The sequence below is a fragment of the Numida meleagris genome, chromosome 16 (assembly GCF_002078875.1).
Source record: "Numida meleagris isolate 19003 breed g44 Domestic line chromosome 16, NumMel1.0, whole genome shotgun sequence".
NCBI lineage: Eukaryota > Metazoa > Chordata > Aves > Galliformes > Numididae > Numida > Numida meleagris.
The window spans coordinates 5,251,993-5,267,587 of record NC_034424.1 but is presented as its reverse complement, the minus strand read 5'-3'; the positions used below and the strand labels follow the sequence as shown (position 1 = coordinate 5,267,587).

The 15,595-nt window shown below is 46.4% G+C and overlaps 1 protein-coding gene across 2 annotated transcripts; it reads right to left on the bottom strand.

The window, feature by feature from the left end:
• DOLPP1 (dolichyldiphosphatase 1) lies at window positions 99–14,451 on the bottom strand. 2 transcript variants are annotated; one of them, XM_021414369.1, is made up of 8 exons: window positions 14,310–14,451; window positions 6,881–6,981; window positions 5,088–5,172; window positions 4,735–4,834; window positions 3,808–3,906; window positions 2,383–2,511; window positions 1,360–1,449; window positions 99–930 (listed from the first exon to the last, which is right to left on the bottom strand). In XM_021414369.1, the coding sequence occupies exons 1-8, from the start codon at window positions 14,353–14,355 to the stop codon at window positions 894–896; spliced, it is 687 nt and encodes a 228-aa protein (XP_021270044.1). In that variant the 5' UTR covers window positions 14,356–14,451; the 3' UTR covers window positions 99–893. The 2 variants fall into 2 exon arrangements, with proteins under 2 accessions (XP_021270044.1, XP_021270043.1); XM_021414368.1 differs by lacking the exon at window positions 14,310–14,451 and adding an exon at window positions 13,490–13,635.

Sequence of the window (15,595 nt, the reverse complement as noted above, 5' to 3'; positions counted from 1 at the left end):
GAAGAGATGAAATAAACATGAGATATGTATGGTAACCTTGCCACCTAGAAGAGATTCTGAGAAAGACACCCTTGCTAATTACACACCAGGAGCAGCAGTGGAAAAAAAATAATAATATCAGTGTATTTCAGTTTTCCTTTGTTTTACACACACACACACTCCCCTTAATAGAATCCGTGCAGGCTTCCCCACAGAATCATCACTAGTGTTTAAAAAAAAATTCAAATCTTCAGTACTTTCTGTCTGTACAAAGTGCAGTTGGAATTGATTTTGATCACCCAAGCTGGTTGTAGAAAGGGAAGACGCCTTCCTCTCCCTTCTACCTCGGTCATGCCATCTCAGTTCCCCTCCCTCCTGAGAAATTTTTAGAAAACTAAAAGCCCTAATTAACCGTGATCAACTGGAGATTAGTTTTGTCATCTTCTTCCAAAAAGAAAAAGCCCGAACAAAAAGCAAAACGAAACACACAATGCCTCACCCACCCCAAAAACAATAGCTCCATTTTAAAAAAAATAAATAAATAGTGTGTATATTTCATGCTAAAGGAAAAAAAAAAAAAAAGAAAAAAGTCACAGAAATGATTCATTTTTGGTTTTCCCTCCCCCAAACATGACACCAGGCATTTTCTCCCCCTTCCCCTGACGTAGACATGATGGTACATTCCAACCGGCAATGTGCATCTGTGTTGAAAATGAGTTTCTACTCCTGCACGGTCCCACATGCATCAGGGAGCATCCAGCTAGCTGCTAAAGCAGAGCAAAGGCTTTCAGGTTTTGGGTATGGTCCCTGCCTGTTCCTTTGGTCCGTCTGTTAAAAGGCTCCTTGCTGCTCCCAGGTCTCTGCTCTTGTCTGTCTCTGTTAAAACGCACGCTCTGGTCCCCACACCTCCTGAGTCACTGGAGCTTCGTACCCAGCTTGCGCTGTCTGTTTCTGCAACACCAAAACAGAGGACAAGGTGAGAGTGGCAAGCCAGGGGGCAAAAGACAGAAGAATTAAAGCAAGGCTTTGTGTAGCTCCATACAAAAATAAAGCCACCCCCATCACACTCTGCATTGAGGTAAGTCCTTTCTACAGTCCTAGAACAGCCACCACGTTCTAAGCGTGCACAAGCTCACACATGGATGCAAGATTAAAAACGCCTGCTTGCAAGGAACGTGGGCTGGGAAGTTGAAATATTGACTGCTTAAATTCAACACTGATCTCCCCAGTAGGCTCACCTTCCACATGCGGTAGCTGCCCACAACTTGGGGTTTCTTTACACTATTCCATCCACAGCAGCCATTAGTTTCTAATACATAAAAACTACACCTCAAGTCAATCTAGCTACACCTCTTGTCCCCCCCACCTCAGGTCACTTACCTTGCTTCTGCTCTTGTGACTGTATATTCAAACCACAAGATGTTAGGAATGAGGCTGGTGTCTCGGATTAAAAAGAACTCTGAAATTGGCCTGAAAATAGATGAGGTGGTAGAAAGTGGAGAAATTAGACTTTTTCTCTATCACAGTTTTGATCAGAATACAAAAACAAAACAAAACAACCCTAACACATAACGACACAGCATAAGATCTGGTTCAAACATAACATTACTATTCTATTATCCTTCAAGTCTGGGAAGAAGGCTCCTTGTTAAATTCAAAGAAAATAATATTGTTTTTTCTTTCCTTATATTGTATTTTTGGACTATGTTGAGTTTAAATGGCTTTATCATCTCACTTGGTTGTTAAACTGATTAAGAAGTTGCTTAAAGAAGTTATGGAGGCCCCATTCCTAAAGGTATCCAAGGCCAGGTTGGATGGGGCCCTGGGCAGCCTGAGCCAGTGGGGCACAACCAGCCCACAGCAGGGGTTGGAACTGGGTGGCCTTTAAGGTCCCTTCCTTCCCAAACCATTCTATGATATGAAAAGCTACTTGTGAACCAATACTCTGCCACAACCCACAACTTTAGAGGGGCCTTACAAATGTGTTTCTTAAATGTCCTCTCTCCCCCATCCATACGTGATCTTTTGTATAGACATGCAGAAGAAAACACAGAAGAACAAGTTATACAGCTGTACAACAAAGCCATCAAAGCTGGAACAGAAGCCAGGAATTCCCATTTCTAGTATCTGTAACATAGTTCACGGGAGTTTGATCAGTCCATGGAGATAGGGCTTGTACAGCTACAACAGTCTAAAAAAATTTCAGAGGCTAAAGTATCTTTGCATTTGTTTTCCTTCAGATGCAAGGTATGATTTTTACACTTTTTTTTTTTTTTAAACACACCAGGGAATTGTACTTTTCTGCGTAATCAGCTCATCTCAGGAAGCTCATTTAATGAGCACGACAGTGATACAAGAAATGCAGACTTGCAGGAATAAAACCTTCACAGAATAGAGACTCACCATGCAGCTATTCTTGGGAAGAGAGGAGTTAGTATCTCTTGCGTGAAGGCAAACCAGGCTATGGCCATAACGCTTCCTGCCACACCTCCATATAAGACTTGGCTCCAGGTGTGGTAAAGCAAATAAACCCTGCAGTGGAAGAGAAAAGTCACCAGACAGGCATTAAAGCAAGAGTAGGTGTGATTCGAGGGCTGATGTCTCACTGGACTCTCCCAAGTTCTGAGGAGGTTATCCTCCAGATGTTAGAAGTGGATGTTTTACGAAGTTTTTCATTAAAAAGTTGACCAAAAAAGAGCTGGAAAAGCTGGGTTACAAATTGTGCCTTCTCTGCTACAGCAGATTCAGCTTCCAGCATTTCTACTTTGAGCTTAACTCAATAATTCACCACGCATCTTTGGATGAACTGAAGAACTGCCATTGTCCGTTCCCATGAGAGACTTCTCCAAAGCCAGCAGCAGAAATCCCCTCCAAGCTACCAAGGCTGAAGCTTAAAGACTTAAAACAGACAACATTTTTGTCTTAATTTTGCAGCTCTCAAGCGTGACAACACACAGGCTGCACAGCTACGGAGCACCTACTGCAGTTGCAACCAACCAGAAAGCTGTATTAATGGTTCTTAAAGTTACCCCTGCACACATCCTACAGGAATCACACCCCAAATTCTTCTCTACCCATGCATCGTGGCCATTAAGATCACCTTCGCTGACCTTCTGCTTTGCAGAAAGACTTCCTCAAGTTAATTTTTATTTGAATTAGACCACATATATTTTATGAAATTGTCCTGTCAGTTTTAAAAGTAACTGGTAACAAGGAAGCAGCTCTAGTATACAGTCATGGTGCAAACTACTCTTCTGAGGAAGACGCAGCCTTATTTCTAGCCTGACTCTGCCTATTTCCACCCACTGGAGCTCATCGTATTATTTGTTAAAGGCAAAAAGTAAATCATTATCAACGCTTCATTTTCTTTACTCGGCATGTTAACACAACTAAATCTTGCAAATCAAACAGCTATGAACGACTGTAGCTAATGCTCAAGCAAAACAAACAGTTTGACCAACTGTAGCAGCCCACGCGCTGCAGACGCTGGTGTGCCAAGCCATGGTGCAATGCCTTCATGATGAGTGTTGCAAAGAGAGCTAGGCAGTGAGGCTGGAGCATGGCAATGGAGCCAGCAGGGAGTTGGGCATAGGCTCAGCTGGATCTCGGGTTTCATAAATGCATCTGTGAAGCACCACGCACGTAGCACCTTTGCTTCATTATCTGAAGGGGCTCATGGCAACACAGCAACTTCCACAAAGCTCTCTCACTTGCACAGTGCAGTCATTGAGAATTACATCAGAAACACGGGACAAAGAATGACAGGTCTGCCAGCTGTTAAAAGCCACAAGGGTGTATGAGAGCATAAGACAAACAATTGCTCCATACCTACTATATGAGACTAGCAAAGCCACTGTGACGAGGCAGATGGACAGCACATGTCGCCATAGTAAATCCAGAAACCTCGCATTGTTTGTTTGGTGCATTCTGAAAGAGATGGAGAGCCATTAGCACAGTGGCAGGAAGCTGAGGAGTCCTTGTAACTATTCTCACTACCTCTGAAACCCTAGGAAAGCTCTGCTCCAAGGGGTGATGGGCAGCTCAGTATCATCCCAGCATCAATCTGTCCCACTGGCAGCAGTTATACAGAAGCCAGAAAGCCATACTTCTCTCTTCAACTATTTTCAGGGATCGCTGCGATGGAAGGCAGAATGCTCACAGTTACCACAACTGATGTGAAAGGCACATGCTGAGCATATGCAAAAGGGAGCCAAGACCTCAGAGTCCTCCAGTGCCCACAAAGCTAGGAGGAACTATGAGTTTTGTCCTCCACACTTGGAGCCACAAGACAGAGCCATGCTTAGCAAGATTTTCAGAACAGCACAGCGCAAAAAGACAGTACTTGGTATGGGAGATGAACTAAGAGGGCATGCAAGTGGGCAATGAGGTATTACCTAAGAGACCACGGACAACCCCACTGACAAAACTGAGCAGATACATGAGAAAGTAGCTCTTCTTTCCTCCTCTCCACTCACCACCCGCCCCTTCCCTCACAATGATGGATCACCATGGCTTATAAAAAGCAAATTAGGAGACCTGTACCCAGACAGGCATCAGGAAGCCCACCCCTACCCTTCCCTTTTCAGCAATGGTAACCACAGTCCTACATCCCAATAGAAACACTTCATCCACAGCAAATTGTGGAGGCCCTCAGATTTAATTCCACCGTGCGCTGCAGTGGCACACAGCAAAGAAGCCATCTATTTGAGGTGTTTCAACATATGAACAGCCAAAACCTGATACTGATTTTTTTACCTTAAATAAAGGAACAGAAATGAATAGACAGAGAAAAACCACATGAACTGGGAGTGGCTGGACGGCATCCCATATTTTGTGGTCACTGTTGAATGGGCTTCTGGGAAGAGAAGAAGAAAGAGTATGGTCAAGGTCTACTCGGTACACAGCAGCTGGAACACTCCACAGGTAAAGCCAAACAACTCCACCACAGTCTGTGCACACACGTTCACAGGACACATCTCTGCCAGCCTTCTTGCACCCAAACACCCAAAGCCAACATGAGGCAAACGAGAAAGCACCCTCTAACACCCCACAATTATCATTCCACTCAAGACCAACCAATACCATGACACCAGTGGGCCGTACCGTACCTTCACAGGGCCGTGGCTCCCGGATAACATTTTTTATTAACCAGTTCACTCCCTCGTTGAAAGCCAGCCCTCCCAAGAAAGAGATCTGTGAAGGTAAGACAACCGTGTCATCCTATTTTAAAAGGATTCATCTACTTACCAGGCTCTCTCTGTTGAGAAACCCCCAAGTCATGCATTTCTAATTTTCTTCGACTACTAGTGTTATAACCAACAGCTTCACAATACTCTAGGTGAGGAAGAAAAGTGTTCATTTTTCAGTTTCCTTTGTGTATCTGACAACATATTGTGCATACAAAGCTTCTCAGCAGATAATTCAGAGGACAAAAATGACACTTGTACAGCAATAACATTTGCATACTCCCATCAGCAAGTGCAGAAAGTCATACTTTTCAACAAAGCAGGTTTCAAGGTCTGTCACCATCGGCCAACAGGGGGAGCACACAAGCCACTATTTGGGTAAATAGCTCCCAGAGCAACTTATTCGGCTTTCTGGCTTTTTCCCCCCCTCTATGAATGTTTTCATCCTGAAGCTGCTGTCCTCACCCTAAAATGAAGTCACATTCTGAACTGAGACAGATTGGCAGCATTTGCTGTTATTCTTATTCCATAGTCCATTAGCAGGTGCAGTGGCGATGGGCTGATGGTTGGACTTGAAGGGTGGAAAAGACCTTTAAGATCACCACGATTCCACACATTCCCTCTAGATTAAGTCCTGTTGCTGTGACAAAACTCTCAGGTGCTACTCTGCCTCCTTAACACCCAGTCCTATTTCACTTTTCCACTCTATGTCCTGACCCACGGGCAGCTGGTGCCCGTGACTTCTCACATGAGCTGGGAACCAACTCCAGCACTCACTGCACCACCAACATCTAACAAGTCAGCGCACTCCGAAATCTGTTAATTTTAAGGCAATAGTTACCCTAGCTTATGTTCAGCCTTGGGTCAGCAAAAAATAAAAATAAAAAAATGTTGGATTGTTTAAGTTTAACAGCTGTCTTTCCTTCAGTTTAGGAACCTAGAAGTCCCATTCCCAGGTCCCTGGAGCCACGCGTTCCCATGACACCGTGGCCTTCTATCAGAAACCTGCTGCCAAAATTCTTTCAGTGGCCCCATTTTATCTGTTTACTGAGGGCAGATTTTACCAGTGCTTTATACCTCCTAAAGAGAATTTATACCTGACTCTGACTCCCAACCACCCGTCAGAGCAGACAAAGCACTGTCTATTAAGGAGTCCTTTATTGCTCACTTGGACAGAAGCAAGAGTCTCTTCTGTCCCTGCTACTCCATGCACAGCTGAGAAGCATCCCTGAGACAGATCCAATCCCGCAGGAATTTGGAGGTTTTATTTTGTATCTTATTTTGTGCCTCAGTACTGTTCAAAGAAAGCACATCCTACTGAGTCAGACACTATTTCCTGCGCATTACCCATCTTGCAAAACCTGCCAATGCTATGACCTGCAGCGGCCCCAACAACGACCCCAGTGGATTTTGGAACAAGGTAGAAATGCTACTATATCCCACCCTGAAGGAGCACTGTTTACATTCTCACATCTCTCTCATTGATGTTTGGGCACAGATATGGCCAAAACATAGCACAGAGTAACAGAACATCAGCAAAGACTGATCTTTTAACCTGTTACAAGTGATAGTGTCTTCTGCTGCTGACTGCAGATCACCTTACCTAAGCTTGCTCTTTATAAACAGAAAAAAAAAGTGTGAAAACAGGAGCACCAGGTCACAAATGACAAGATTTCTGTTGTAAGGAGAAGCTGGGAAGGGAGAGGAAAACTCACCGTGTGAAGCTCTCTCTTGAATATGATGAGTGTTACAAAGCCAACAATAATGAATATTGGACCAAGACTCAAGTAAGCTAAAAGCTGACCAGAGAAATCACCTAGGGAAACAAACAAGAGAAACAAATCAGCCTGAACTTCACACGTACTTGCCACCAGGATGTGGGTCAGCTGCTGCCCTGAATCGCTGAGAGCAGAGGGGTAAACTCAGCACTGCAGCACGTCTCCATTTTGCAGACTGACAACTCCCGCTGGAGCCGGATGGGAGCTGAGGCAAGGAAGGCAGCAGCACTCACATGCAGGTTCAAAAGCGGGGATGAGAGGAGCTTGGCACCCTCCAGCAGAGATTACTGCCAGCCAATTCACAACAATGACCATGGGTGTGGGCCCAGAGCCACTTTAATCCAGCATAAGCACAGGCTGCTGCAGAAGAGGCAGCGTCTTTCCCTCCCCCCATTCATAGTGCCCACCCGTGCCAGCAGTTACCAGCAAGCACTCCCCAAACAAATCCTTTTGCACTCCCTTCCTAAAATGGGTTCGTTTTCAGCTGGATCAGCTTCTTAATCTGTCACACCATGTGTCTGCATGAACACTAGCATTAGCAACACGGGGAGGAAACAAATAGCTAAACACTGCAGAAGGGGAAAAAAAGAAAGCCAAGGATTTTTTTTTTTTTTTTTTTTTTTGCCAGTAGCCCACTCGTGTCATACAGAAGTGACACAGGGCCTGCACCCGCACTAGCAAACAGCACAGTCATCCCCTGGAAGAACCCAGGAGATCTCACGAGAGGACATGAGGTACCTCAAACACATCTGCTTTATCCTGAACTAGCACGGACACGGGAAGAAGAAAGCAACAGCACAGAGCTATACGTTACAGTCTAAGTCTGTCCTGCCTCTGTTCCTTGAAGAAAGAGGCACAGAAAAGTATTTGGAGGCGAGACATCACCATAAACTCAAGAAGGAAGCGGGATGCTTCTGCAAGGCTGGGCACCGGGCTCGTTGTTGGATCAGCTCCACCACGACAGGCAGAGTTTCCCCAGCTCACGCACCCGCGCTGTAACACTGCACTTGGCATAAGGGACTTTCACCTCCGAATTCTGGAAGTGAAAGAAACAGCACTGCACCACCACAGCGTTCACACTGCTGGTGTTACTGCCACACAGCTGTGGTTACCTCAGGGACAGGGCACAGAGTCCTCTTGTATTCCAGACTCTGCATTAGATTTGGGAACAGCTTCATCATCAAAGAGACTTCCTATGTGTTTTAGTTTGCAAGACTAGTGAAATTCGGGAGACTTGCAGAATAAACCCCCAAGAATACTGGGGTTTTGCTGGACTGAGGTTATGTTTGTTTGTAACCTGAAAAGCGTTAGAAAACACTGAAGCTGGAACTTTTCTTACAACATGTGGCAGGTTTGCTCTGCAGCAGGTGAGGGTTCCAGAAGCCACCAAAGCAGAACTGCAACATAGTATGGTAACGCAAAGTGGAAGTAGGTGCATCAGCTGCCTGACAGCAGAGCATCAAGCCCCTTATGGTTTCATATAAATTACACTCTATGAACTGGTCTTAAATGAAGAAGAAATTCAGAGGTAAACTACCAGAGAACCCAAAGTGAAAGCTTTAGGAACGCTTTCCAGAAGCCGCAGTTCCAGTGTCATCAATGAGGGGGAGTTCCTCACCGAGGAATCACCATATTTCAGATCACTCACTCTGTTAATCCACAGTACATACACATTTTGCTATTTAAGACATTATTTTGTCAATAGAAACCAAATTAGTTGTCTTTGGGGAAGGGCAGGGGGATGTCTTTTACCTGCACAGACAGAGGAGGAATACTTTGGGAAGTTGTCCTTAATTTAATAGCACCAGTAATGTCACACTCAGGATCCTCCACAACGTTATCATTCCCAAAAAACCAAGCCACCAGCACACATCCCCATCTGACCCCAGCATCACAAATCAGTCCCCTCAACACTTAACTGTCCATTTAGAACAGAAAAGAGACAGTAGCCATAGTGCTTCCTATTGCTGTGGCCAACAGTAATCAAACAGAATCACGTTCTGAAGCTGCTCTTTGTAGGTGAGGAGGCAAACAAATAGCTGTGCATCAATGAAGGCTGCGCCCTGGGAACTGCACCAGAAACTCATTAACAGCATCATAAAAGCACTCACTAGATTAGCAGGTTAAGGCAGAGCTACGCTAACTGAACCAGCGCTGCAACGAGTGGAAGTGGTGGTGTGGGGAGCTCGGAGAGCAGGGCTGTGCTGCTGGCTGCTCGGAGCCCCAGGGACCAATGACTTGTGTCACTTCTGCCTACTCTCACGCTCCAGCACGCTCAGGGACCTCATCCCAGGGAGCAGGGAACTGCAGGAGAGCCGACAGCTTCACGTCCAGCCAGACCTAGCAAGCAGGTTCCACTCTACCTTTCATAAAGGTAGTAATGCTTCGGTTTTGCTTCAACTCGAGAATACAAAGCAATGCCTACAACCAGGGAGAACGCACCCCACCAGAAGCACCAAAATCTCTGGAAAGTGCAAGAGAAAAATCTATTTAATACACAGTCTGGGTTGTTATTTCCTGTTGTTTTACTTTTTTTTTTTTTTTTTTTTAAAAAAGTCCAGCATCATTGGAGGAGGAAGATGAAAAAATAAAGAACCTAACTACCTCAATTTTAGGCATCCAAGGGATGAACAGAGGAACCACCACTCGCAGCTCAGAAGTACATCATTTCTTCCGCCTTCATTCAGCATTTACTTCTGCTCTAATTCAACATTTTACCCAGCATTCTTTCAGTGGAAACATGCAAGGTTTGCCACACCAGCTCAACCTGCGTGTAAGAAAAATGTGAATCAACAGCACTACCCACATCCTACCACAAGACCTGGCTTTACCACCACCGCTTCCTACTGGGGCATCTATTTGCGGCGCTGCTGCTGGTCAGATGTGCTTGTCTAGGTGCAAGCTGCACAGACAAACAGTGCATTTTGTTTCACGTGCACTGACACCAGTAAGTATTCATGGCAGATTTCCATTTCCTCTACTCGCACATATCCCACTGTCACAAGCTGTGGAACAATAAAAATGATCTTCAGGAGGCTTTAAACTACACCACGAGGCACGCGGACATCAAACTTCTGCAGACAGATTGAACATAAAACCCAGCACTGAAGAAACCCAGTCACTGGGTTTCAAAGAAATACTGAGGTGTGAAATGAGCCCCAGCTGGCGAGCTACCACCCCAAGCAGAAAGCAGGGCAAGGGCTGGCAGAACAGATCAGGGCAAGGGCTGGCAGAGCAGACAGACTTCTAGGAGCAACACAGGCTGACGCTCAGCCAGCTCTGCACACTTGCCTCTCCACCTTTGCCTGTCAATAGCAAACATCGCTGAGAGGAAACAGGAAGATTCTCTGCCATTCCGCAGAGAAAGGATTTGCCACTGCAGGGTTCTCTCCTCAGAGCCCGTCCAGTGTGAGAAGGACAAGTCCCAGAGCTTTAAGAATCCCAGCTGCACTGAAGGAATCTTGTTTAATCCGAAATAAACTGGGAACTCTGCGTTTTCTCCTCCAGTGAAACTCACCCTACAAATAGGAAGTCCCTGAAGATGTGTTTTAAGTCTGCAACACAAAGTCATCCCATGCAAAGCAATGCACACGGAAAAAACAACCCTGATTATACACGCACAGCAGTGGGATTTAGTTTAGTCAAAAATCATCTCTGGCTTAGCATGAGCCAATACCTGCAGAGCAGAGTCCAGTGCTCTGGAGCAGTCCAACAGCCAGAAAGAACATTTTTAAAGAGGCAGAAGTTGCTGATCTAAAAATCACAAAGATTTATTACGTGATTTCTGATGTACTGTAATAGCAAACACAGCAAAGGCAAATAGAAAGTGGATCAAGATAACAGAACTGGGACAGCAGCCACTCACATAAAGGAACTCTGATTTTCAAGTGAAAAGGGAAAATAATACAACAGGACTGGTTCACGTATGATACAGAGAATTACTAAACATCTGTTACATCTCATGGCACACGAAATAGAGAGCGTTCAATGAAATTACTGAGCAGTGGGCTTAAAAGCAGGAAAAACATTGAGTTACTACAAAGCTCAGTGCCACTGGTACTGCAGAGATCCAAAGTGGAAATGGGTTCAAAGAGCAATTAGACGAAATCAGAGTATAGCTTTTACGAACCCATTAAAGGACAGAACAATCCTGATGCAATCACCAGCTTATTACTGGAAGATATACACAAGCAGCATTTCTCTTGCCCACCTGCCAGGGACTGGACACTGCGCCAAACGATCCCTTGGTCTCACAGAAGCACAGTTGCTACTATGAGAAGTGACAGCGGGACATTTTTAAAGTCCATCCTGTTAAGCAGCATGCTTTAATGCATTGTCAAGTAGCAGTGCCACTGTTGGTCTTTTCCCTAGGTCTGATTTTATGTTTTCTATCAATAGTTTTTCAGTTAGGTTCTCAAAAATGCCATTACTCAGTCCGTTTGCAGATGATTCTATCAGAGTGTTTATCTGTTGTTCCTCAAAGCTGAGGCTGCAGAAAGCCCTAAAGACCCTGCAGCCAAGAATAGGTGTTTGAAGTACTCGTACTGCCAAGGAAACTTTAGAGGAAGCCAGGAGGGATGAGCACCATTCTGGAGGCACCTGTCCCTTTCACAGCCACTAGCAGAAGCCCAAGAATGGGCTTCCTCTGTCAGACAAACATCAGCAAAGACCACTTTTCAGCTGGTCACAGTGGAAGAGCACTCACTCGCAGCAGACAAAAGCTGGGATGACAGCAGTTCTGAGCTGGAAGTCTTTAAAGACAAGAGATTTGAAGAGTCAGATGCCACCGTGGCTCAGCTCACTGCATGCCAGGCCAGTAGCCCCAGGGATCAGCAAAGAGCAAGAGAGTTTGTCACACGACAGTGCGTGGTGTGCCAAGAGAGTTTAATAATTTATGTTGGTAAAAGCAGGATCTATTTCTCATTCTGACTCCTCTCTGTCAGCACAAGGTTACATCAATTCCACTGTAGTGAGCATACTGCTCATCATTATTTTATAAATATATTATCTAGCAGCTTTAATGGATCCGGACTTAAGCCTGACACAGACAGAACATAACAGCTTTCTAAATAAAGTTAGAGCACTTTCCCTGAATCCAAGTCAAAACATCAGACTGACTGTCTTACTGCAACACAATTTTCCAGATCAATGAGGATCAAGAAACGTTAGTACCAAGAGATGTTTTAATCTTTTAGCCCTTTGTCTCCGTTTCTGGGCTTCCAGAATCACTTATTTGATCCAAGCCTAGCACAGTGCTCTTCCCTGTAACACACAGCCCTAAGCTGGTGGTGATTTATCTGCCCCACACAATTACCATCTACACTGGCCTGTAAGAAAAGCAGTCAATGGTGAGAGAAAATAATCATGCCGTCGCATTCCTTAAGGGTCTCTTTCCTTTTAAGGGTCCCTTCCAACTCAAACAATTCCACGATTATGGTTCTTCAAGACCTGTCGGGTGACCCTCACGCAGACAAATCTGCAGATTTCAAACTCTCATTTCCCATCTCAGCCCAAGGAGGAGCACACAGGACAATACATTCGCTGCCAGGTTCAGGTAAAGAAAGAAGATACAGAGATGAAGCTGTGCTATGAGGAAAGATTCCCCTCTCTTCTCCTAAACTTTCACGGCAGTACAATTGAGAAGCGGGTTAGCAGAAGAACGTATGGGGTGATGGAAAACACATACAGAAAAGGAAACAGTGATCTTTTACGTACAACAGTGGGGAAAATCCTACAGACTGCCATGATGGGGGATGCACAGGAATTGTGTTTCTCAGTGCCCTCATGTCACAAATCTCTCAGCTACACCAGTACCTTCAGCCCAGCAGACCCCTCAGCGCTTCAGCAGCTGCACTTTGGAGAGAAGCTTGTACCGGGAATCAAAGCCCTGCTGCTGAGAAAGGGACACCCGGGGACACTGCAAGGCAAGCTGGGGAACAGGGAGACCAACCAGCAACAGTAGCACCACACTCAGACTTTGACCAGACCAAAGATTAGCCAAGACTAACGCCCTGACACTTCACGTGCTGCTCTGCCATCATTTTTGATTGCGAGCATTCAAAAAGAAGTCTTTCTGCCTCAGCACAACGCAAGGCGCCTGAGGAGGAGCCCCCAGACCCACCCGCTACCGAGACAGCCGCTGTGTGAACACGGACATCTGCACACGGGGACCTCAGGGCTTCACCCAACCGCACCGAGGGGCGGCGGGGAGGGCGGGCCGGGCCCCAGGGCCCTCGCTCCGCTGTGGGGACGGGGCCTCGCCCCCAGCCCCCCCTCACGGCCCCGTCCCCGCAGCCCCCGAGGCACAGCGCCCCGCGCAGCGCGCATGCGCCGAGTCCCCCTCGCGGCTCACTATCCCGCAGCAAGCTCAACCGCCCCCCAGCGCGCACGCGCGCCTCGCCGCCTCCAGGCGTCCTCTCAATGGCTCACTATTTGGCAGCCGCCAGCCTGGCCCTCAGAGGTACCGTGGAGCGGCGGGTGGGGCCCGCCCGAGGAGTAGCGCGGCGGTCACCGGGGAGGTCGGGCGGGGGCGAAGCGGAGCTTTACCTGCGGGATACTCGACGTGAGTGAGGGAGACCGGCCGCCACGGAGCGGGGAGCGAGCACTCTCCGACTGCGGCCATCTTACCCGGATACCGGGCCGGGCCACCACAGCCAATTGCGGCGCAGTTAAGGGGCGGTGCGACCAATGGGCGGGGGCGACGAGAGCAGCGAGCCAATGACGGTGAGCGGCAGGTGAGGTGCCGGCCAACCCACGGCCACCCAATTAAAAATCGAACCCGGGGAGTGGCGGAGCCAATAGGCTGCTAGCATCGCTGCCCAATGGAATGGGGGCGCAGGTAGTGGGAAAGCCAATCGAGAGAAAGGCGGGCCTCACCGTCCTTCCTCATTGGAGGGAAGAGCGATGCAGATTAGCCAATCACCAGCTTCCGTTGCGGCCCGCTCTTAACCAATCGGCTGTGGCGGTTGGCGCGGGGGGCTGAGGAAGGGGCTCATGGGCGGGGGGCGCTTAAAGCGGCCGCTTCGTACCTCAGGGGCCCGGTTCCCGCTCGGCGCTTCCCGGCCGCGCTCAGTCGCGGGTCTCTTTTCGCTCCCTTCCATCGTGAGAAGCGGATGAGGAACGAACCGTCCCTCTCTACCGTGGTGGAGTTTTTTAAAAGGTAATCGTTCGCGTTATAAATGAGATTACTGCAGCTACACAGCATTATTTCACGATTTCAAGCACAACATTTCACTTTGCCTTACCTAGGCACAGGGTGTGAGCTCTGTTGGAAATTCGTTTATTATTGATAGTAAATCCCCCCCTCCTCCCATGAAGACTCAATCAAAATGAACATTCCCATAAGCGATCACAGAGTGATCCTTACCTGGAGAGCCTGAGGTCAAAGCGAGACACACAGCGCAGCCCTTCATAAGAGAAGGGGATACACATCAAAAGAAAAAAAAGCTTGTAGGAGGCAAACATACCTCGAGAGCAAACCAAAGTTATTTCGAGCTAAAAATAAATTTTAAAAAAAAAAAGTGCAGGAAGTGATAAACATAGGCAAGAGACGTACGTATGTCAGGGCACGGGCTGGGCTTGCTGTCCTGGACCGAACATTCCTTTTCCTGCAGTTTTCAAACAGCAATTATGATTCTATCCAGTTCGTTTTAAAAGCCTTTTCAGGGTTGGCACTGTGCCTGTCATTGCAAGAATAATAGCGCTGAAGTGGTATTATTTGGAAAGAAAGAAAATATTTACTGCAGAAGTTCATTTCATTTCAGAAGAGTGATATAAGGTAGCATGAGTGATTTACCGCTTTCATTATTCGAGCTAAATAAATCTCCTCCTTTCCAAGCTATTGAATATAGAGTTATGCTGGCAGAGTGGATTACATTTGATCTATGTACCATGACAAGTACTGAAAATTGTGGGCTTCATTGCTGCATTCACCCACTCCTTCCTGAAGATAAGAAGAAAGTGTCAATACAGAGAGCAAGCAGCCTTTGCTCTGTTCCGTCAGTGTAAGAAAGCACAAAGCTGCTCTGAAGATGTAATGAGTATACAGTCTGACACCATGGAAACCAAGGTGAACTCCTTTTTAACTCTTTCAGCTAATGTGCTGGGTGTGACAAGACACAGAAGTTCTCCTATTCACGAACATTTTATTTGCATATAGCACAGCTCGTGACAGGCTTGCATTAATGCTAACAGAAGCTTTTTAAGCATATGGATGAAATTCTAATCACTGTGGAAGCAAGCAACTTATCTGATTCAATCTATTTTCTATGTCATTTGGAAAGTATTTAAACACATTGTAATTGCTTCAGAGGAATAAGATGAGTTTCCTGCATTAGCTCGGCAGATGGTCATCTCTGATATCAGCCCGCACTCTTTACTGTGGTTTTCTTTCACATAGGTTGGGAGACTGATAAGGATACTATAAGAACTTGGACGGTGTCTAAGAGATTCTGCTCCTTACTGAGATATCTGTTGTCACTATGACAGCCCACCAGCCTACACACATCACACCTAAACACAATCAAACCACCAGGGAAAAAGTCTGAAAAATGAAACCCCAGAGTTTTCACCCACTGCTGAAGTACAGTGAGCTATCATGTTTATTTTATAGCTCACTTGATCTCAGGGCTCATATTGAGTAGAACTTCATAC

Excerpts from the sequence above, each read along its gene's own strand:
- DOLPP1 (XM_021414368.1), bottom strand. The coding sequence starts at position 13,565 with ATGGCCGCAGTCGGAGAGTGCTCGCTCCCCGCTCCGTGGCGGCCGGTC. Across the intron at positions 6,982-13,489 it reads TCACGTCGAGTATCCCGCAG|GTGATTTCTCTGGTCAGCTT; the intron begins GTAAAGCTCCGC and ends TTGTTTCCCTAG. Across the intron at positions 2,512-3,807 it reads TTGCTAGTCTCATATAGTAG|GGTTTATTTGCTTTACCACA; the intron begins GTATGGAGCAAT and ends CTTCCACTGCAG.